The sequence below is a fragment of the Chrysemys picta genome, chromosome 1 (genome assembly GCF_011386835.1).
Source record: "Chrysemys picta bellii isolate R12L10 chromosome 1, ASM1138683v2, whole genome shotgun sequence".
Classification (NCBI taxonomy): Eukaryota; Metazoa; Chordata; order Testudines; family Emydidae; genus Chrysemys; species Chrysemys picta.
The window spans coordinates 144,560,094-144,584,063 of NC_088791.1; the positions used below are offsets into that span (position 1 = coordinate 144,560,094).

The 23,970-nt window shown below is 42.4% G+C and overlaps 1 protein-coding gene across 17 annotated transcripts in view; it reads left to right on the plus strand.

Moving 5' to 3' along the window:
- The window catches only part of KPNA1 (karyopherin subunit alpha 1), a 260,914-nt gene that overhangs the window by 163,094 nt on the left and 73,850 nt on the right, over positions 1-23,970 (plus strand). For 14 of the 17 annotated variants that reach the window (XR_010598953.1, XR_010598950.1, XR_010598943.1 and 11 more), the window contains 2 exons: positions 11,595-11,726; positions 22,843-22,931. Coding sequence is in view for 11 of the 17 variants with exons in the window: in XM_065585990.1 (XP_065442062.1) it covers positions 11,595-11,726; positions 22,843-22,931 (221 nt within the window). In the remaining 6 variants the exon portion in view is untranslated. The remainder of the gene's footprint in view (positions 1-11,594; positions 11,727-22,842; positions 22,932-23,970) is intronic. The other 3 variants (XM_065585965.1, XM_024111156.3, XM_065586027.1) reach the window with 1 other exon arrangement.

Consider the following 23,970-nt stretch of genomic DNA (forward strand, 5'->3'; position numbering starts at 1 on the left):
AGGATCTCTTCACACAATACTCTTGCACTAGGTGGCCTCCGCTGTAATGGGAAACACTGCTTCTTTGAGTAGTATCCCGATGGATGTGCCACTGTAGGTGTATCTGCGTCCCTCTGCTGCTGATCAGAGAATTTTGGTAGCAGTGTCCATTTGACCTGTGCATGTGCTGTCTTTCGCCCCTCTCCCCTTCCTCCCTGTGGTCTGTCATGAGGCTAACCAGCATTGCGCATGTGAACTCTTCTCAGTTCCATCTCAACTGCCCGTGGCTAGAGATGGAGCTTTAGCTGACTGTTAGTGGATCATTGCATTCTATAGAATTACTAGTTGGTTCTCTAATCTTTTAGAGCTCCCTTTTCTTTTTTCACTTTTCACTTTTATTTATTTATATAGCTAAAAAACCACCTTTATGTTAAACTTTGTTTTTCTTTGCCCTCCCCCCTTTCATGGACAGGGTATGTCTGGTTCACTGGGCTTCAAGAAGTGTCTCATTTGCAAAGACTCTATCCCAGTGACTGACTGACATTCACAGTGCGTCTGCTCCCTGAGAGAGAACCACATCCCACAGAAGTGTGGGTTTTGCCAACAATTGAAACCCAGATCCGGAAGGGATAGAGAAATGAGACTCAAACTTCTCCTAATGGAAGTGGCCCTTCAACCACCCTCGAAGCTGCGCCGAGACTCCTGATGGCGAGAATCCTCATCGCAACCCTCTACATCTAAGGGAGATGAGCTTAAAAAGTCAACCATGAGCCACTGTCACAAGACCTATATGAAAAGGCCTATGAGTCCCCACAGCAAGCCCCGACCGAGCCGAAAAGTATCTCTGGCTCCCTTGGTATCGTTGGTACTGACAGAATTGAAGCCATCTAAATCTGGTACCAAGAGCTCACACAGTACTACCCTGACAGAACATGTTGGGCTACCTAAGGATGCGACAGGCACTAGCAAAGAATCATTGGTACTGCAAGAAAACTAGAGAATCCATCATAGGCAAGGCTCCTTCAGTGCAGACATCAACGTCGGTACCATTGTCGGCATGCCATGCACCAGTGGACCGTGCGATCAACCGCATCACCAACTCCTTCGGTGCATATGTCTCAGTACTGCCAAATGCTACTGGTACCGCTGACTGCAGCACTGTCGGACTTCCGGCACGCGACAGACCTTTTGTCTGACAAACTGGATTCACCTCTGGTTGGTACCAGGGCCCCGCTGCCTAGTCCACCCAGAGCTCCAGACTTGCCAGTGACATCATGCCATGCACCCCATTTTTGAGTGCTGAGTCAGACAGTGAACAAGAGGACATAATCTCCCACCACTCCTCTCATGTACCCTACAGTACCCATTTCCAGCATGGACCTCAGCCGTACCACCCATCTGACCCCCAGCCTCCTTGATATGGGCTGCCGTGGTACCAATCTCTCTGGGACCCTTCTAGGGTTGCCAACCCTTCTGGTTTTGCCAGGAGTCTCCTGGAATCAGGCCCTATCTCCCGGAGGCTACTGAAGCCAAACCGGGAGATTTTCGGTACTAAAAGTCCAGCAATGCAGCGGGGCTAAGGCAGTCTTCCTGCCTGCTCTGGCCCTGTGCTGCTCCCGGAAGTGGCCAGCATGTCCCTGCGGCCCCTGGAGAGGCCAGGGGGCTTTGCGCGCTGCCCTCACCCCGAGCGCTGACTCCACAGCTCCCATTGGCTGGGAACTGCGACTAATGGGAGCTGCGGGGGTGGCGCTTGCAGGAGCAGTGCGGGACCAGGGCAGGCAGGGAGCCTGTCTTAGCCCTGTAGTGCTACCGCCCGAGGTAAGCGCCTCACAGACGGAGGCTGCACCCCGCACTCCCTTCTGCACCCCTACCCCAGCCCAGAGCCCCCTCCTGCACCCAAACTCCCTCCCAGAGCCCACACACCTTGCCCCCACCAACACGCCAAGCCCCTCTGCCCCAGCATGGTGAAAGTGAGATGAGGGTGGGGGAGAGCGAGCGACAGAGGGAGGCGGGGATGGAGTGAGTGGGGTGGGGCCTCGGGTAACGGGGAGTGGCAAGGGTGTTTGGGTTTGTGTGATTAGAGAATTGGCAACCCTAGGCCCTTCCCACCCTCTCAGTGGCCTTACTGGGACCCTTGGCAGGCATATAGACACCATGCCTCTCGTGGCTCTAGCTTGGCCTATCAGGAGCCCATGAGACCCCTCCTTCGGCTGCTGTGTCGAGGATGTCTGAGCCCCCTGAACAGTTAGGAGAGGAAAAAGGCTGAAGTCGAGGAGGAGATTACCAAGCAGACCAACTTCTCATCTTCATCGCCAGATGAGAGAGTGATGCCCCCTCCTCTGTCATTGGCAGATGACTTCAAGCTTTTCCAGGAGCTAGCTCAGAGGGTGGCAGATGCATTACAACTACCATTACAAGAGGTGACCAGGTCACACCAAAAGCCTATTGGACATTCTACATTCCTCTGCATTGTTCAGAGTAGCCCTTCCTAATAATGAGGCCTTCTTGGAACCTGCAAAACTCATATGGCAGACCCCAGCATCGGCCCTGCCAACATGTAAGCAGGACAATATAAATTATTACCTGCCAGCGAAAGATATGGACTTTTCTCTTCTCTCAGCTGCGCGCCCCCCTCCCTCCCAATTTGATCATTGTGGATGTGGTGAATTCAAGAGGCTGTCAGCATTACCTGAAATCCACCTTTTATGACTGGGACTGGAAGCACCTTAATCTTTTTGGCAGAAAAATATTTTCAAGGTGGTCACTTTGGCGATGATTATTCCAATGTTAGAAAAAGGAGACTGGTTCACGGCCTTGACCTCCAAGATGCTTATTTCCACATTTCGATCATACTGTGTCACAGAAGGTATTTCAGTTCAGATTCACCCTAGGCCAGGACCACTACCAGTACAGGATACTCCCTTTTGGCCTCTCATTGCCCCCCCCCCCCCCCCCAAGTATTCTCCAAGGTCGTCTCTGTGATGGCAGCCTACCTACACTTCCAGGACATTATGGTTTACCTTACCTGAATGAGTCTCCTCAGGGGGCATTCCTTCGTCGAAGCCCAGCGAGTTATCCATACCACTCTGGATCTATTCAAGAATCTGGGCCTACAAATCCATGCACAAAAATCAATATTAATACTGATACAGAGACTAGAATTCATAGGAGCCAATCTCTATTCTGAGCGAGAGCGCTCCTCCCACAACACAGATTCCTCGGTCTCGCCACACTTATAAAGACAGTGCAATCCAGCCCTCAGATATCGGCCAGACATTGCCTTCAGCTTCTGGGGCACATCAGTGATAGCTCATGCCAGACTTTGCATGAAATGCCTCCAAGCATAGTTCAGTTCGGGTTGCAGACTGAACAAAGACAACATAGACAAACTTCTATTGATGCTCACCAAAATCAAACCATTCATGAATTGGTGGAAAGACCCAATAAATGCCTGCACAGTGCTGTCTCGGCTCCACCCCAAGCCCCAGTTTGCAGCTCCCATTGGCTAGGAACCGCAGCCAATGGGAGCTGCGGGGTGGTGCCTGCGGGCAGGGGTGGTGTCTGCGGGCGGAGGAAGCACGTGGAGCTAGGAGCTGAGGGAGTGGAGCCCCTGTCGCCCTTCCAGGGAGGGCCCCCCTGGTAAGCACCGCTCTAGGCCCAGCCCTGAGCCCCCCTCCCAAACTCCTATGGCTGAGGTGCGGGGGGGCCCAACACTGCCCCAGCAGCAGCCAGTGCGACTGGCCCAGGGGCTGCCTGAGCTGCTCAGGCGGCTCCCAAGCCATCTGGGCCGCTGCAGAAGTCACGGAAATCCACAGAATCTGTGACCTCTGTGACAAACATGGAGCTGTAGTCATGGCGCACAATATAGCGTGCAAGTACAGGCGAGTTTCATCTTACGCTTGGGTTACATTCCGCTGTCAGCGTGTAAAGCAAAAATCGTGTATAGTCAGAATTACATTGAGTGTAATGGCGGGCGGAATAGCCCGCACTAAAGGTGCAGTATTTAAATTGTTTTTTTCTCTTTTGCCGACCGTGCAAAGCTGAATTTGTGCATGTTAAATGCGTGTAAGATGAGACTCGCCTGTATTACATAAACCATCAAGGAGGCGCCAGGTTGCCCTCTCTTTGTATGGAAACACTAAAGCTCTGGAACTGGTGCATTTCCCACAATGTTACAATATGAGTGGCTTACCTACCAGGAGTACTCAACACAACAGTGGACAGTCTCAGCCACAAATTCCCACATGACCACGAGTGGGAGATAGACTCAGTGATACTCCATGACTTACTCCGACAACGGGGGACACTGATAATAGACTTCTTTGCTACTTACCAGAACAAGAAATGTACATAGTACTGCTCCAGAGCGGGCATCAGCCAGCAGTCCATGGGGGATGCTCTCCTTCTCTCATAGGAGAAGGGCCTTATTTATGCCTTTCCCCCATTCCCTCCATTGCTGAAAGTCTTGTTGAAAATAAAAAGAGAAAAAGCAAACATCATGCCGATTGCTTCCACCTGGCCAAGATAGTCATGGTACCCGTAGCTGGCACAACTGGTGCTGTGTCCACCAATGACTCTTCCAACCACTTCTTACTCCCTCTCCCAGAATGAGAGATGTATTCTCCATCCCAGCCTACAGATATTATGTCTCAAAGCCTGGCTCTTTCATGGTTCCAGGGCATAGAAACATCATGCTCTGAAGAGGTACAGGAAGTGATATTACACAACAGGAAAGTGACTACTTCTCGTACTTACCTACAGATGTGGACTAGATTCTGGATCTGATGCCAGTCCAAAAGAGTCACCCTGGATACAGTCACTCTACCTGTAGTCCTAGACTATTTGCTGAATTTTAAGAAATCAGGATTGTCTTAGCTAGCTGAAAGTACACTTAGCAGCAATAGTGACCTTCCACCAGTAGGTAGAAGAGTACTCAATTTTTTCTCACAAACTATAAAGAGGTTTTTCAAGGCCATATCAAACTTCTTTCCACAATCTAGGCTTCCTACCTGACGATGGGATCCCAATCTACTATTAAAAGGACTGACTAGACCGCCCTTTGAACCCATGGCCACTTGTTCTTCACCTTTCCATGAAGATGGCATTCCAGATCGCCATTACCTTGGCAAGAAGGATAGAGAGAGAGCGGCCCTGATGGCGCATTCCCCCTTCACAGTATTCTTTCCTGACAGTCACATTTAGACCACATCCAAAGTTCACCCCCAAAGTAACTTCCATATTTCACGTGAACCAACTCATTCATTTTCCAACCTTTTATCCCAAACCTCACCAGGATAATAGGGAAGCCATCTTCCATATGCTCAAGGTAAGGAGAGTTTTAGCCTTTTATTTGAACAGGACAAGAGTTTTTAGAAAATCTCCAAGACTCTTTCTCTCCATCGTGGACAGGTCTAGAAGCCCACGATTTCAGCTCAAAGATTCTCTAAATGGGTCTTGGACTGTATCAAACTCTATCAGATTCGCAATTTAGCACTCCCATTTACAATCTGCACACATTCTATGAGATCTGTCGCCTTCTCCAAGGGTATCCCTATATCAGAAATCTGCAGAGCAGCTACCTGAGCATCTGCACATACATTTTGCAGAACACTGACATCCTGGGGGACTCTGCTGCAGATACCAGATTCGGTGCCACGGTACTGTCATCCATCACAGACTCGACTCCAAAGCCCAAGCCTTCAGTGGAGGATACTGCTTGGGAGTCACCTACAGTGGAGCATTCATAGGGACACTACTTGAAGAAGAGAAGAAGTTACTCACCCTGTGCAGTAACAATGTTTCTTTGAATTGTGTGTCCCTATGGGTGCTCCATGACTCACCTTCCTCCCCTCTACTTTGGAGTTCTCATCATACACTCTGCAGTAGAGATGGAACTGAGGAGGGTTCACCTGCACAATGCTGGTTAGCCTCGTGGCAGACCACAAGGGGGAGGCAGTGCATGCACGGGCTGAACGGGCGCTGCTATCAAAATTCTCCGCTCAGCAGCGCAGGGACGCAGATACACCTACAGTGGAGCATCCATAGGGACACACATCTGGAAGAACCATCATTACTGCACAAGGTGAATAACTTCTTCAGATTGGCATTTGTAATCTCCATGGACCACTTTTCTATATGTAAGATGAGAATAGGTGAAATAGTGCTTCATTTATGCATAGATGCAGTCCTCCACGTCCTGACACGTTGTCAGTGCAGTCCTAAATTGGGCAAAATTTTGGCTCCCCTACTGTGCAAATTACATCTCCTGTGATTAAATCTATACTGAGCATTGAAGGGCAAAATGCAAACTAAATTAAGCCTCTAAACGTGTCAAACATCCCATGAACTGGGCTGTAGAGGGTAGAGATACTTCTTTTCCCTGTGGGGCATCAGGTGCCTCATGCTCTGTTACACCTGGAAAAAGAACGAGGAGTACTTGTGGCACCTTAGAGACTAACTAACAAATTTATTTGAGCATAAGCTTTTATGGGCTAAGCGAGGACTGGCCTGTCTCCCAGGATCTGAGAGTGAGGGATCATCCTTCAGGATAGGTTGTAGATCCTTGATGATGTGCTGGAGAGGTTTTATTGGGGGCTGAAGGTGACGGCTAGTGGCGTTCTGTTACTTTCTTTGTTGGGCCTGTCCTGTAGTAGGTGACTTCTGGCTCTGTCAATCTGTTTCTTCACTTCAGCAGGTGGGTATTGTGGTTGTAAGAACGCTTGATAGCGATTTTATAGATGTTTGTCATCAAGGATCTACAGCCTAGCCTGAAGAACGATCCCTCACTCTCACAGATCTTGGGAGACAGGCCAGTCCTCGCTTACAGACAGCCCCCCAACCTGAAGCAAATACTCACCAGCAACCACACAATAAAAACACTAACCCAGGAACCTATCCTTGCAACAAAGCCAGTTGCCAACTCTGTCCACATATCTATTCAGGGAACACTATTATAGGACCTAATCACATCAGCCACGCTATCAGAGGCTTGTTCACCTGCACATCTACCAATGTGATATATGCCATCATGTGCCAGCAATGCCCCTCTGCCATGTACATTGGCCAAACCGGATAGTATCTATGCAAAAGAATAAATAGACACAAATCAGACATCAAGAATTATAACATTCAAAAACCAGTCGGAGAACACTTCAACCTCCCTGGTCACTGAATTACAGACCTAAAAGTCTCAATTATTCAACAACAAAACTTCAAAAACAGACTCCAACGAGAAACTGCAGAACTCGAATTAATTTGCAAATTGGACATCATTAAATTAGGCTTGAATAAAGACTGGGAGTAGATGAGTCATTACACAAACTAAAAACTATTTCCCCACGTTAATTCTCCCCCTACTGTTACTCACACCTTCTTGTCAACTGTTTGAAATGGGCCATCCTGATTATTACTACAAAAGGTTTTTTTTTCTCCTGATGATAATAGCCCACCTTAATCAATTAGTCTCATTAGAGTTGGTATGGCAACACCCATTTTTTCACGTTCTCTGTATATCTATATCTATCTTCCTACTATATTTTCCACTGCATGCATCTGATGAAGTGGGTTTTAGCCGACGAAAGCTTATGCTCAAATAAATTTGTTAGTCTCTAAGGTGCCACAAGTACTCCTCATTCTTTTTGCTGATACAAACTAACATGGCTACCACTCTGAAACCTATTAGACCTGAGTTATTCCTCCTCCTCTTCTGAGCAAGGAGCTCTTTTCTTCCTCCCCTCCCCAGAAAAATAACCAAAAATACAGGAAGACTTCCCTCTAGCTTCACAATGTAGTTACTAGCAAGAGAAGCTGTTCAGATAAATGATTGCCTCACTTGAAGAAACAGGAGGTTTCGCTATGCCTCTCTGTCTCCAGGCAAGAGCTTTTTCCATTATTTTTATTTTTTTCGTCTTCTTGATGCCCCCAGTTGGCAGAGGGTTTTTGAGAATAGGAGTCTGCCAGACATTACCTGTTTTGTCCTCGTTCACAGTGTAGCAGATCCAGCTAAGATCAAAGGGGCTTCTGCTTGCAGCCCAGCTGTACAATAATGCACTGCCTCTCCCACTCTGCACTAATGTGGTAGGCAAACTTTCAGCTGCTTGGAATAGAAATTTGGGACAGCTTTGCAGAATCTCCAAGCCAGTAGCTCCTTGTTACTCAGTGCCCTCCGCCAAGGTGAAACCTGGCAACAAGGGCTGACTCAAACAGCAGCAACTTAGCAGGCAAGCTTTTAGTTGCTTGGAGTGGAAATTAAGTAGCAGGAGCTGGTATTTTGAAAAAAACAATCTGGGATGAATTATGGTATCCAGGAGTTGCAAACCACTGTGCAGGATGCCCTATCGATTTCAGCCTGCCATAGTAACCAGGTGTGTTGCCCCAGATGTTCCAGAAAGGGTATGTCTACACAGTAAAGAAAAACCCATGGCTGGCCTATGCCAGCTGACTTGGGCTGCGGGGCTGTTTCATTGCTGTTTGGAATTCTGGGCTCGGGCTGGAGCCCAAGTTCTTGGACCCTCCCATCCCGCAGGGTTCCAGAGCTCAGGTTCCAGCCAGAGCCCGGAAGTCTACACAGCAAAGAAACAGCCCCGCAGCCCAAGCCCTGCAAGCCCAAGTCGGCTGGCACAGACCCACCGTGGGTCTTTTTTTTGTTGTGTAGACATAGCCAAAGAGCCTTAGCTAGTCCTTGTTGGTATCTTGAACTCTCTCCTCCAGTTTAAAAGAAAGAAACAAACAAAAACAACCCCACACTCGAATGACTCCATTCCCCATATTTAGTACCAATTACCATTACATCAGGGAAGGCTGAGGGTTATGTGCACAGATATTTGTTCCCCAGACATCTCCTTCACAAGTGGGTTTATGCAGCATGGCCTAGCCTGCCATTTCTCCATATTTCAATCACTCCTCTCATTGGTTTTGACTCACTGAGTCAGCAGAGCAGTCTGGACTATACTGCCAGCCTGCTGGTGACAGTTAACCCTCTATTCCCCTGGCACCCTAACTGGGATGAGGGGGATGTATCTGTGTGGTCTAATCTAGTCCTCCATTTTACGATTGCTTTCTCTGTTTTTTATTTTTCATAATATGCAGCAAAGTGACCTAGCCCACACTGCTAATCTGTCAGTACCAATAGATCTTTTGTTTTCTGTTTGGCCTCTCATAGGTCAGTGTAGTCTAATCCAGACTGCCTTCTTACCATACCTGCTGATTGCTTTTCTTAACAATCAGCCTAGCCAATACCGTCCGCCTGCATGTGCCAGTAGACCACCAAAACAGTTGAACTATTCAGGTTGAAGTGCATCTGCTTCCACTTCCCCTTCATGCCAGATCAGCCTACCCTGCCATCTTATTGAATCTGACGGCAGCTTTCATCGAAGTGCTATTGCTGAGTGTCTAGTTCTTATGCCATCAACCTGACAGCTTCAGAGGACTATGCATCTGCACTAAAATGTCAGCATCAAGGGAGGAGAGTGCGCCATTTTTTTGCAAGATGTAAAACCAATTCAGCAAAGCTTTAAAGCACACACAGCATTACTTCACGAGATTCCAGCATGAATGCTCATGCCCAACTCTGGTCTTCATCATTGCTATCATCCCCTACATTTTTTAAGATTTTTTTTTTTTTTTTTGCGAGGAGTGGGGGGTGGTATGAGGGAGAGCATTCCTGTTTCTTCTGGTGGCAAATCATAGACTGGGACACTAGCAATAGATGTAGCTATCTACCAAATTCTTTTCTATAGAAAGATGGAAAATCTTGGGATTCCCTCATACTGGGTTCTGGCTTTGCTGTAAGTCTTTTCAATTTTGTTCTACAATAAGTGAATAAGTAAAAGTACTTTGCCAGGAGATTGCTTAATCATTCATAATGTTTATTAGTCAGGCCATATAACTTCTTCTCAGTTTATGCATTTGGTGGTGGAGTTGGAGAGGCTATCAGTGCTCTGAGCAGCTCCACTTGATGGCTGTACATTGTAAAGCTAGAGGGTGTGTGTGTATGTGTCTTTTTGTTTTTTAAAAAAGAGGAGAGTCTGTGCTTGGAAGATGAAGAAAAATAACCCAATTATAATAGATCATGGAGCACCAGGTGCCTGCTTCAGAGAAGAAAAATGACAGGAATGTAAATAAATTTTAATCTTAACTGTCTCTTTTTAAAGAAATTATCCTCCTCTGTTCTGTGAACTCTTCTTGTTGCTTCCTAGTTCACTGAAGATATCTATTGCAGTCTGACAAATACCAGAAGCCTCATTGCAGCCTATCCTGTTTGTTGCGTCACAGAACAATGAACATTTATTTGAAAAAAGTTGCAAATGCAAATTATTAACATAAAGTTAAAAATTGCAGTTTGAAAACAGACCTTCCTCTTACTTGCTGAGCCCTGATTTTATCCCCTTAAGGTTCTGTGTATGCCTTTACTATATTTGATTTCATCATTAATTCCAATGTGCAGGTTAGTGACTGTTGCAGGATAGATATGTAGTCCTGAAGTCATGAATAGTAGTATTGGCAAGCAAATTAACCTTTTAAAGAGAGATTGTTGAATAAAGAATAATTTATATATTTAAACATTCATTACTAATGTTAAAATTGGAACAATTTATAATGTCTAGTTTACTTTTCAGCTATTGATGCTGTTTCCTTTTTTGCATTTCAACTATAATTCTTTGGTTGTACTGTAAATTGGTTTCTAGATAATCTTATTTTGACTCATGCGCTAGTACATTGTAGCAATATTTAGCTTTTCATATGACTTTGGGAATCAAATCAAATTGTGGTGGGTGGGACGTTTCCATTGACACAGTAAACATTTCTGATAAAATGTTTTACCAAACCATACATTTTAATAAATAATGACATTGTTTTTATTTAAAATATTTGTAATTTTTAAATTATGTGGATTTTGTTAATTCAAGATCTTAATTTAACTAAAAGTAAGTGTAAGTGTGTGTGTGTGTGTTTTAAATAAATACATCATGCACTAATAAATCCTAACAGTGATACAGAACACAGGGGTAACTAAAGAAATATTATACTCCTTATTGTAGAATAATATCAGGTCGTAATTAGAAGGAAACACCATGGAAAGAGGTTAGGAAAATCTTAATATTCGTTCCTAATAGATTCTAAAATGACACCCCTTTCTTCCATGTATCAATAAGCTTGTGTCAAGCAGACTATTTATCCATCTCTGGTTCTCAGTGCGTGTTCAGGTAGATGGCTGACCAGTGCATTGGACGGGGAGACTTGAGAGGCCTTGAGAATTATTCCTGTGTGAAAACTCATATATAAGGATTCCATTCTTGCATATACATCTCTTTGGCAAAGAGGAAAGGGAATGGAACAAAGTAAAAGCTTCTGTGGAACTTCATAACAAAAATAAATGGTGGCTGAGATGCCATGGAAAATTTGATATTGTTTCTGTAAATCATCTCTCATATTAATATCTTTAAATTACATCCCTATTCTTGAAAATGTTTGCAAATTTAGCCCAGTTAATTCGTTTAGTTACACGATAATTTTCTGTAATGTTTATTTTTTATAGAAGATGTTTACACTTCCTGCTACTTGTGTATGCTACTGAATGCTGCTAGTGAATGTTGCCCCTGTATTTTATGTTCTAGTTTGAAGCTGCTTGGGTGCTGACAAACATTGCCTCTGGAAATTCCCATCAGACTCGGATTGTGATTCAAGCAGGAGCTGTCCCTATCTTCATAGAGCTTCTCAGCTCAGAGTTTGAAGATGTACAGGAGCAGGTAAAAAACAGTGATATCTTTGAGTCTTCCTAGACAAGGGAGCAGGAGCTAACCTAGCAAGAGTATCAGATGTTTCTGGAGGGAGGGATGAATTGGGAAGAGAGTTCTGTATAATTGCCTGTATCTGTGATAGATGTGGTAACTTGCTAGCATATGCAGTTGTGACTGCCCCTCTCTTACTTTTTCAAAATGGTATATTTGACAGTCATATACCTGTTGTCAATGGGTGAATATATGTCATCTCTAAAAATGGATAACACTTTCCTACCTTCCAAGGAGGTTATATTGCTTTGTATTTAAATCGGTACTTTAGAAATGTACAGTATTGATCATTGTATTTCTCCTGTAGGAATGAGTAACATTAACCAATGTTTGCTGTGTATCTATTACATGTCTTAAGAGAAACGTTCTGAAACAGAATACAACTTTAAGGAGTTAGTAGTTCTCTTTGTAGAATGAGACTAAAATGGAATAATACAGCATTCAATCTTTATTCTGTACATGACAGTTAAGTATTCTCCAGACTAAATTAATATATTTAAAGTCTATAAAGGGCCATTATGATAATCTAGCTTGACTTCATGCATAACGTTGGCCAAAAATTTCACTCAGTTATTTCTGCATCAAGCCCATAACTTGTGTTTGAGCTAGAGCATATATTTTAGAAAGACATCCAATCTTGATTTGAAGACTTCAGGTCATGGTGAATCCACCACATATCTTGATAGGTTGTGCCATTAGTTAATTACTCTATTTTAAAAATGTGCACCTTATCTCTAGACCAAATTGATCAAACTTCAGCTTCCAGACATTGGATGTTATTTCTTTGTCTTCTCAATTAAAAAGTCTTCTATCTTCCCATGTAGCAACTTATAGACAGTGATCAAGTAACCTCTTAACCATCTCTTGGGTAAGTTATATATCCCTTTCCTAATGGTTCTAACATTTTTTTTTTGAATGCTACTGCACATTGAATGGATGTTTTCAGAGAATTATCCACAATGACGGCAACATCTCTTTTTTTGAGTGGTAATAGCTAATTCAGGCCCCATCACTTTGTATGTACAGTTGGGATTGTTTTCCAATGTGCATTATTTTGCATTTATCAACATTGAATTTCATTTACCATTTTGTTGTTCAGTCACCCAGTTTTGTGAAATCCCTTTGTAACTCTTCACAGTCTGCTTTGGATTTAACTATCTTGAGAAATTTTACATCATTTGCAAACTTTGCCACCTCACTATTTACCCCTTTTTCCAGATCATTTATGAGTATGTTGAACAGCACAGGTCCCAGTACAGATCCCTGGGGGACACCACTATTTACCTCTTTCCATTCTGGAACTGAACGACAGGGGGTGGAGCTTATGTTACATTATGTTATTAGCAGGTATCTGTGAGACCCTTTGGTAAAGCCTCTCATATCCGTCTCTTGTGGCTGGTGAGAACAGCCTACTAGTGTTACCACTTATTCTGTTAGCTCAAATGATACAGATCTGTGCTGTGGGTCTAAAGGTCCTAACCCTGCTGATGACCTGTGCAGAAATCATTGTTTCAGCATAGTGGAACTTTTGGTGATGGTGGTGGTGGGGTTCAGTTTACTTAAAAAACAACAACCCCTAAACAGCCAACCCCCCCACACACTAAGGAAACTACCAACCAAAAACTGGACACCATATTCCAGTAACAGCTGCACTAGTGCCAAATACAGAAGTAATACAATCTTTCTACTCAAGATTCACCTATTTATCCATCCAAGCATTGTATTTGCCTTTTTGGCTACAGCATCACTCTTCCAAATCATTGACTGTTAAATAGTGTAGAATGAAGAGCCGATCTCTGAGCGACCCCACTAAAAAGCACATGTGCTTCTAGATGATTTCCCAGTTACAGTTACACTTTGAAACCTATCAGTTAGCTAGTTTTCATCCACACTGACTTTGTATTCTTCTAGTTTTTTAATCAGAATGCTGTGTGGTACCAAGTCAGCTGCCTTACCAAAAACTGCTGCATGGACACCAGGGAGTATTTGATTTAAATCATGATTTAAATCACTAGTCAGGAAGACTTGATTTAATCATGGATTTCTACATAGAAGTGCATGCTTGTTGGTTGTTATAACCTTAATACATATTCTTCACAACTCAGAAGTAGATGTAGGTTTCATTTTTAGACGGTACATACTATACATTTTTAAAGTGATTTATTTTGGAAACTTTTCAGATTAGTTTTACAGCTATACTAGAAAATGAATCATTGTTTGGTTATTTCATTTACAAAAGGTAATTGAAGCAGATAGTTATGAAGTCATTGGGAGGTGAACTATCTCCAATTCGCTAATCATTAATATTTGGAGGATTTTCTTGCCATGCTGTGTTAGGAAAAAGAAGAACAGGAGTACTTGTGGCACCTTAGAGACTAACAAATTTATTAGAGCATAAGCTTTCGTGGACTACAGCCCACTTCTTCGGATGCATATAGAATGGAACATATAATGAGGAGATATATATATACACACATACAGAGAGCATAAACAGGTGGGAGTTGTCTTACCAACTCTGAGAGGCCAATTAATTAAGAGAAAAAAAAAAAACTTTTGAAGTGATAATCAAGCTAGCCGAGTACAGACAGTGTGATAAGAAGTGTGAGAGTACTTACAAGGGGAGATAGAGTCAATGTTTGTAATGGCTCAGCCATTCCCAGTCCTTATTCAAACCGGAGTTGATTGTGTCTAGTTTGCATATCAATTCTAGCTCTGCAGTCTCTCTTTGGAGTCTGTTTTTGAAGTTTTTCTGTTGTAATATAGCCACCCGCAGGTCTGTCACTGAATGACCAGACAGGTTAAAGTGTTCTCCCACTGGTTTTTGAGTATTTTGATTCCTGATGTCAGATTTGTGTCCATTAATTCTTTTGCGTAGAGACTGTCCGGTTTGGCCAATGTACATGGCAGAGGGGCATTGCTGGCACATGATGGCATATATCACATTGGTAGATGTGCAGGTGAATGAGCCCCTGATGGTATGGCTGATGTGATTAGGTCCTATGATGATGTCACTTGAATAGATATGTGGACAGAGTTGGCATCGGGGTTTGTTACAAGGATAGGTTCCTGGGTTAGTGGTTTTGTTCAGTGATGTGTGGATGCTGTGTTAGGAGGAGAACATCACCAGACAGACATTTAAATTGTTTTTTTAAATTAAAACAATAATTCAGCAACTATGGGGTTGGCAGAGTAAAGGCATATATGTTAAGAGCGCTTATTTTGGCATTGCTGAAAGGGCAGTGTTAAGTTTGCATAGGCAATCTTAACTGTGCATTTCCTGGTTTTCAGAAGTTTGAGTTTTGCTCGATTCAATGCTCTGAACAGAGATGACATACTACCAAAAAAAAAAAAAAATCAGATTTTTTTTATAAATGCTTTTTGAGGGAAAAACTAAGACACATTATAGCTCAAAGATATCTCATTATGGAATAGGGATTATAAATTCTAATTCTATAGTATGAGAATATATTCATGTAATGTTTAAAAAAAGTTTTGTAAATGAGTTCCAATAGTTCATGGAATAGGGACCCAATCTTATGGGGTTCCAGGGGCTTCTGTAGAGATTATTTAGGTTAATCTTTCTATCTACCCAATGAGTAGAAGTGCTCAGTTTAGAAGAGAACATCAGAGATGCTTAATTTTGCAGTTCTCAAACTGTGGATTTGTGTCTCCAGAGATAACATGCTTGTTAACAGCAAAAATGTTTTTAAATAAATAAATAATATATAAAGGTGAGAGATAACAGACCTCAACCCTATTGTCCCTCTGCAAATTTGTGTACACAGAGTCAATCCCTTACCTCTCTCTAAAAGTGCAAAGTTTCAAAAAGTACAACGAATAGAAGATTGTTGTGGGCGGAATAGATCTGGACAAGGAGAAGAAGTCTGGAGATAAATGTGAGAAGGGAGGGACAGGCAGTAGAAACAAAAGTGAAACTGTTTGAGCAGCATATTCCAGAAGTCTTGAGGTCTTTCTGAATGTAGCCTTCATTGATTTCAGATCTACCATACCATTCTCTCACTAGAAGGGAAAACTTATAATGGCAGCAGGCCATAAAAGAGACCCAGTTTGGGAATAAGAACCATTCAAGAAATATAGGTTTGCTGATGATGTTTTAAAGAGAGTCACACCAGTGAACTGGTGAAAGTCACTTAAGCACTTGGATTCAGAGAGACTGTTGAAGTGATCATCTCACTTTTAACAGCAGTAGTTTCTTCTGCCAGTGTAGAAAGAATATTTTCTTCCTTTGCAACCCATTTACTTTCACCTACAGGGTTCTGTCTGTCACTATTAAAGGAGAAAAGGGGTGTGTGTGTGTGTGGGGGGGGGGGGGGAGATTTATAACAGACAACTTGTAGCAAGCAACATGAGTTACATCTATAGTGATATACATAACATGTCTTGTATCTCTGCAGATCCTAGCTCAAATGGCCCAAAGCCTACGCTACCGACACCCTCCTGAGGCGCACCAAATTTCAAAAGAATCTGACACAGCATGTCAGTCTGAGGACTTAGGTCGATCTAGAGACAGCAGTTGTGATGGAACCTTACCTATAGTGGTGCAGCTGTGACACTGTAATAATAGCAGAGACATCTCAGCCCCAAAGAGCTCACAGTCTAAGTGAATTGGTGCATGTGTGCAGGGTTTGTGTATGAATTGGGATGTACTGGCAGCACTGGGGCTGCTGGGGATTTCGGATGCACTGGCAGAGATATGGGGTACAGGAAGGTGGGGATGCAGGGTGATTAGGGTGCATTGGAAGAGCTGTGGAATTCAGGGGGCTGGGGTGCACTGGCAGAGCTGCGGGTGACAAGCCTCCCTCACCTAAGACCCCAACCTCTCTCCCCTTCCCTACCACCCCATCCCCATTTATCTCCGTCTCCATAAACGTCCCTTATCTTGCTGCAGCCTCAAATCCACTTCCTCCAGTACCTCTCCCTTCCCAGGAAGCATTCACATGTCTTAATTATTTCCCCAAATACTTGGATTTCACCCCTGCGCAAAATAAAATTGACACACATGACTCATAAATGGTGACAACCTCCAGCAACTTAGTCCAAAACTCCTTTTGTTTTAGGTGGGGGCTTGTCATTAACTTATTCTTAGTTATGTTAATTGAAAGGAGAGTTCACAGCCATCCACCTCAATGAGATCAGTAATTCATCCAATCATTAATACCTATCAGTTTAACAGTACAAGGGAGCGGAAGGAAACCGGTTTTCGGGGGGAGGAGCTGTAACCCATGGTCAAATGACCCCAGATTTAGATCAATTATGCTACCCCACACTTGTGAGGAACACCAAATTTCAGAACAATTTGCGTAACTGTTCGGATTTTAGAGCACTTACAAGAATCACCTTTAAAGTATATAAAATGGCAGGAATGGAAATGCTCTAGCTGTTTTTCTGTATTAGCACATGTACACTGTGAAAATGAACATTTTCTTAAACACCATGCTCAGTGTGGGTCCCCCAAAGATTTAGCAGGCGCCATGTATTATCTTGTGTAAACCTCAACAGGTTTGAGACCATTTTGACCTGCATCACATTAATAGTTGGATCTCTACCTCTGCACAAAAAACCCCACATAGAAACTTTTGGAAAATGGCTGGGGGACAAGGGGGCCGTATATCTCCGCAACCCCAAACTCAAATGACCCCAAATTTGGGTCACTAACCCTACCCTTCACTTGCCTGAGGCACACCAAAATTCAAAGGAAACCGATCAAGCATGTCAATTCGAGAACTTAGAAAGGGCAACCTTTAAACAGAGATCATGATGCAACATTAACTATAGTGGCAGGACAACCTGTTTAATTATAGGCAGGCCTGTTTTCCATTGTTAAATATTGGCACAATATTAGCATTCTTCTAGTCCTTTGGAATTTCCCCAGTATTCCAAAATTTAATGAAAATCAATATCCATGGTCCAGAGAGGTCTTTGGTAACTCTTGCAACTTTTCAACATAAGTTATCCAGACTTGCTGATTTAAAAACATCTAGCTTTAGTAGCTGCTGTTTCACTTCCTTCTGAGTTACTGTGGGAATGGAAAGTATTTAATCATCATCTCATATGACTATCTGTTTTTTTCCTAAATACAGAATAGAAGTGTCTATTGTTTCCATCTAGTAATAGACCAGTACCATTGTTGGGATTCCTTTTGTTCCACAGTGAGGATATTTAATCATTGGAACAATATACAAATTTAAGGGTTGTGGTGGATTCTTGCTGGCAATTTTTTAATGACGATTGGATGTTTTGCTAAAAGATATGCACTAGTGTAAACAGGAACTATTTTGCGGCAGTTCTATGGCCAGTGTTATGCAGAACGTCAGAAGAGATGATCATAGTGGTTCCTACTGTCCTTAGAATATATTAATCTAATACACTTAAATGCCTTACTGTGCTTAACCCTGCTGGTCATATATTTCTCCCTGTGTCCTTTTGCTTCCATTACCGATTTCTACGATCCCTCTGATTTAAATTCATTGCTATCAACTTCCCCTTCATTCCATTTTTTATTTTTCTATATATCTTTTATATATAAAAGCTGCTTTTACTTCCCCTAAGTCAGGTTTTCTTTTTTGTAACCACTCTGGCCTTCTTCAATTTTGGGATTGGCTTTTGGGGCATCTAGTAAAACTGTTCTTAAACAGTTCCCAATTATCATTCACTTTTTTCTGTTTCAATTCTTTCTCCCAACTCATTTGGCTCAATTGTTTTCAGCTTTGTAAAATTGGCCCTTTAAAAAACACTAAGTTTGTATATTACTGTACTGGTTTGGACTTCATTCTGTTTGCACTTCATTCTGTTTGTACATAACAAATATGATCAAGTCATGGTCACTTGCACTTGCACTTGCACTACTACCACTAATTTTTAGTACTGCGATGAATTCCTCCTTAGCTGTCAAGATGGCATCTAATATAGAAATTCCCTTGCTGGATGCAACACTTCTTGACTTAAAAAACTGTTGTCTCATAGACTCTAAGGTCAGAAGGGACCATTATGATCATCTAGTCTGACCTCCCTCATGATGCGGGCCACAAAAGCTGACCCACCCACTCCTGGAAGAATTCTCTCCCTTGACTCAGCTGTTGAAGTCCCCAAATCATGATTTAAAGACTTCAAATCGCTGAGAATCCTCCAGCAAGCGACCCCTGCCCAGCAAGCGACCCCTGCCCCATGCTGCGGAGGAAGGCGAAAAACCTCCAGGGCATCTGCCAATCTACCCTGGAGGAAAATTCCTTCCCGACCCCAAATATGGCGATCAGCTGAACCCCGAGCATGTGGGCAAGATTCTCTAGAGATGGGCTGGTGATCTGGAAACAGCAGTAATGTGTCCTGCGGCTTTTCCTTGTGTCAGGACCCAGGATGTGTGGTGGAGAATGACCTCTTGCAAAATTGGGCAATCTCTCTGCTATATGCCATCCAGCTTTTGTATGGTTGTGGGGAGCAGTGGAAAAGACAGGAACAAGAGATGGCAGGAATATTGTTACAGCTTTCCTAGATGAAGATGCTGTGAGTCTCTAACCTGATGAATCTGTCCTTCAAGTGTATGTGTCCCACGGAAGAGGTCTGCTATTGCAAAATCCAGTCCTCCATCCAGGACCAGAATGATTCAAAATGGATACTTGGATGATGTGATTATCACTCTCATGGACCCTAAAAAGAAGATAACAAATAGAACGTATTCTGTTGGATGAAGCAAAGTCCATGGAGAGAACCAAAACTACCATATTTAACAAATGAATTATAGCCATAAATTCCTGGAGGAGAGCCTTAACGTTGGATGTATAAGCATTTCCAAGCAAAATATCAAGTCTTTGCAGTGTAATATTATCAGTATGTTCAAGAAAAGGAAGTTAGGTACAAATCCCATCGTTAAATTTTTTCTTGAAGAAGCAACCCTTACACCAATCCCAAAAGATCATAGAACACAACATTGGAACCTCATTTTTGTTCTTCATTAGTATAGCAGCAGCATCTAAGACCCCCTGTCGTGGATTGGACACTGGAACCATTGTGTTAGGCACTGTACAAATGCAGAACATTCTGCTTCTTACAGCCCTACCCATATTGAACCCTTGCAAGAGGTGTCCTTATACTTCCTGTCCATTAAAGTAGACCTCCCAATAGCTACTATATCCAGTCAGATGAGTTTATGAAATTGGGAGCTTTCTTGGATGAAACCCAGTATTGTGCTTTTAATTTAGACAAGTGGTCCTCACAACTGTGATAGCATCATTCCAAAAGAAATAAAATAAAATAAAAAAGACAGAAGTCTCATCTCAGGACAGAGAAGTCACATCTCCTTTATTGACATTTGCTAATGACAACACAGAATCAGAAATTTAGGGCTGGAAGAGACCTCAAGAAATCATCTAGTCCATCCACCCACCCATGCTGAGGCAGGATTAAATATATCTAGACCATGCTGGAAAGGTGTTTGTCTAAACTTAAAAACCTCCAATGATGGGGATTCCACAACTTCCTTAGGTAATCTGTGCTAGTGCTTAACTATCCATATAATTAATAAATTATTCCTAATATTTATCCTGAATCTTCCTAGCTGCAAACTAAGCTGATTATTTCTCATCCTATCCTTGGTAGATATGGAGAACATTGATCACCAACCATCCTTTTTATAGCATTTTATGTATTTGAAAACTATGCCCCCCTCCACCTTTTCTTCTCTAAACTAAATGTGACCTGTGCTTTCAAACTTTCCTCAGAAGCCATATTTTCAAACCTCTTATCATTTCTGTTCTCTTCTGGACTGTCTCTAATTTGTTCACATTTTTCTTAATGTGCGGTACTCAGAACTGGGGCACAGTACTCCAGCTGAGGTCTCTTCAGTGCTGAGTAGAGCAGAACAATTACCCCATCTGCCTTCCCTTCAACATTTTTGTTACACATCCAAGAATGACATTCACCTTTGTCTCTTCAATCTCATACTGTTCAAATATATTCAATTTGTGTTAAACTATAACTCAGATCCTTCTCTTCAGTATGACTGCCTAGCCAGTTATTTCCCAGTTTGTATTTGTACATTTGATTTTTTTCTTCCTAAGTGTAATACTTTGCACTTCTCTTTATTGAATTTCAACATCTTAATTTCAGACCATTTCTCCAATTTATCAAGATAAGTTTGAATTCTAATGCAGTCCTTCAGAGTGGTTGCAACTCCTTCCAGTTTGGGTGTCATCCTCAAATTTTATAAGCATACTCTACACTCCAATATCCAAGTCATTAATGAAAATATTGAATAGTACTGAACCTAGAACAGACCCTGTGGCACCCCACTTGATACATCCACCTAGCTTCAGAGTGAACCACTGATAAGAACTCTTTGGGCATGGCCTTTCAACAAGTTGTGCACCCATCTTAGTCATTTTGTCTAGGCCAAATTTCCTAGTTTGCTTATGAAGATGTCACATGGGAGTTTCAAAAGACTCACTACATTCCAGATATATCATGTCTGCTTCTCTCTCCCCCCTTCTCTCCCTCCCCATCCACTAGGATGGTTACCCTGTCGAAGAAGATTAGGTCTGATTTGTTCTTGACAAATCTATATTTGCTATTACTCCAGGACTGAACAAATTGTTTGTTTAATAATTTGTTCAAAGATCTTTTCAGGTATCAAGTTAGGCTGACTGGTCTATAATTCCTCAGGTCCCCTTTTCCGCCTTTTTTGATGATAGGTATTATGTTGTCCTTTCTCCATTCCTCTGGGATCTCACCCATTCTCCATGACTTTCAAATATAATCTCTAATGGTTCAGAGATTGCTTTGACTAATTTAAGTACTAGAGTGAATTTAATTGGGGCCTGCCAACTTGAATACATCTAACTTATCTAAGTATTCTTTAACCTGTTCTGTTCTTTCCCTATTGTTAATATTATTTTAAGCATCTGGTCTCAATTAACTTTTGAAGTGTAAAAGGAACACTTCAGCCTTCTCTGGCATCCATTATTTGTTCTCCTACTCTAAGTAATGGACCTACACTTTCCTACATTGCTCTCTTACTTCTAATGTATTTATTTATAGAACCTGTTCTTACATCCCTTGCTAGTTATAATTCATTTTGTGCTTCTGCCTTTCTGTTTTTGTCTATTCTTTTATACTCATCCTTAGCAATTTGGTCTTGTTTCCACTTTTTGCGTGATTCATTTTTGATTTTTAGTTCCTTAAAAAGAGTACCTGGTGCAGCCATATTGGTCTCTTACTTCTCTTCCCACCTTTTGTCCAGATCAGGTTAGTTTGCTGTTGTGCCTTTAATATTGTATTTTTAGAAATTATCAGCTCTCCTGAACTCCCATTTCCCTAAGATTTCCTTGGAATCATAATTAGGAATTCCTTGAGTGTGTTGACATCTGCTTTTTTGAAGTCTGTCTTTATTTTGCTGCTCTCACTCCTGCCTTTCCTTAGAATCAGGACCTCTATAATTTCATTGTCACTTTCACCCAAGTTGCCTTCCACTTTCAGATTGGCAAGAGTTCCCTCCCTATAAGTCAGAATCAAATCTAAAATAGCCACCTCCCATAGTTACATCCTCCACCTTCTGAAACAAAAAGTTGTCCCGAGTACATTCTAAGAGCTTGTTGGACAGTCTGTCCTGATTTTCCTACCATATATGTCCAGTGTGCAGCTTGTAGGCAATATTTGGGTTCTGCTTTACCTGGCTTTCTTTCTAAGAGTATATGCCATGGGACTTATAAGTTTCTTGAGGCTTGGTCTCTGAATATTGGTTTGGCTATGCATTTGGGTCTTGATTCTTTTCTCCCACTGTTCCTAATATGGTTGTGTAGAGAATGCATCCCCTTGTAACGTTCAGGAAATGCTATTACTGTTTTGCCCCTTGTTAGTGAGAACATCCCTTTGTTGGTATTTCCAGATGAGCCAGTTAGTGAGCCTGGCTGTATATCCATACCTCACAACTGGAATATATTTTCCCTCTGTTGTCAGCATTAGCACAGAATATCTCTTATTCCTACACATACACTATAAAGGAAAACCTTGCTTGAGTCAAAAAAAATAATAGCAGGGTGTTTTGTTTGTTCTTTCTTCACAGGCAGTATGGGCACTTGGCAATATTGCTGGAGACAGTACCATGTGCAGAGACTATGTGTTGGACTGCAAAATCTTACCCACTCTATTGCAGTAAGTCTGTTTTGATTTACTTTGTATCTTGTTCAAGATACTGGCAATAGTACTGAAGGACCTATAATGGCCAGACATGACAGGACAACCCTGACAATTATATATAATATGTGGTATGTGTAACCTTGCAGTTAGACACAGTAAGTTTAGACCTTGATATAGGCAGACATAATTTAAAGTTTAATTCTATATAGATTTATTTAAAAAAAAATTATTTAAATAAAACCATTTCATTTAAGTAAAAAATCAGACTTTTATTTAAAAAAATATATATATTTTTATCCATGTTGATACCGAGGGTAGGTCCAGCTTCTGTGAATGTTCTTGTGTGTTTTCTCTGTTGGTCAGCAGTTCTTATTACAGTGGATTGCAGGAATGAGATTTGGAACTGAATTGTATTTGATGGGCAGCCAGTGTAGAGACCAGAGATATACCTATACCTATTGCATAGAACTTGAAGGGACCCCGAAAAGTCATAGAGTCCAGCCCTCTGCCTTCACTTGCAGGACCAAGTACTGATTTTGCCCCAGATCCCTAAGTGGCCCCCTCAAGGATTGAACTCACAACCCTGGGTTTAGCAGGCCAATGCTCAAACCACTAAGCTATCCTTCCCCCTTGTATTTTCTACCAGTTGAAGCTTTTTCCGATCTCCCTCTCCAGAGAGGGGACAGAATGCCTCTACTAGACTCACCCCTCTCACTGGAGTCCCATACCAGTGCTATGGTACTGAAATCCAAGTCAGTACAGACTGTCTCTTCTCAATCCAAGAACAGCACTGCATCCAGTACTTCTAGGAAGATGTCATCTTCTGCACCAGTCATGCTGGTACCAAGCATTTTGGCACCAGGAGTCATGGCACTGAATGCCCTCACACAAAGATACATAGCACCAACCTTCTTCTCAGCGCTGTTGGAGTCTTTGGTTTGGGTAGTACATACCCACACATGGGTACTGGATTATGCCTAAGACGTCAGGATTCAAGGTCTGCGCCTCCTGCCCGTATTCGTTCTCGGTCAGTGACAAGCACCAACGCTGCCTC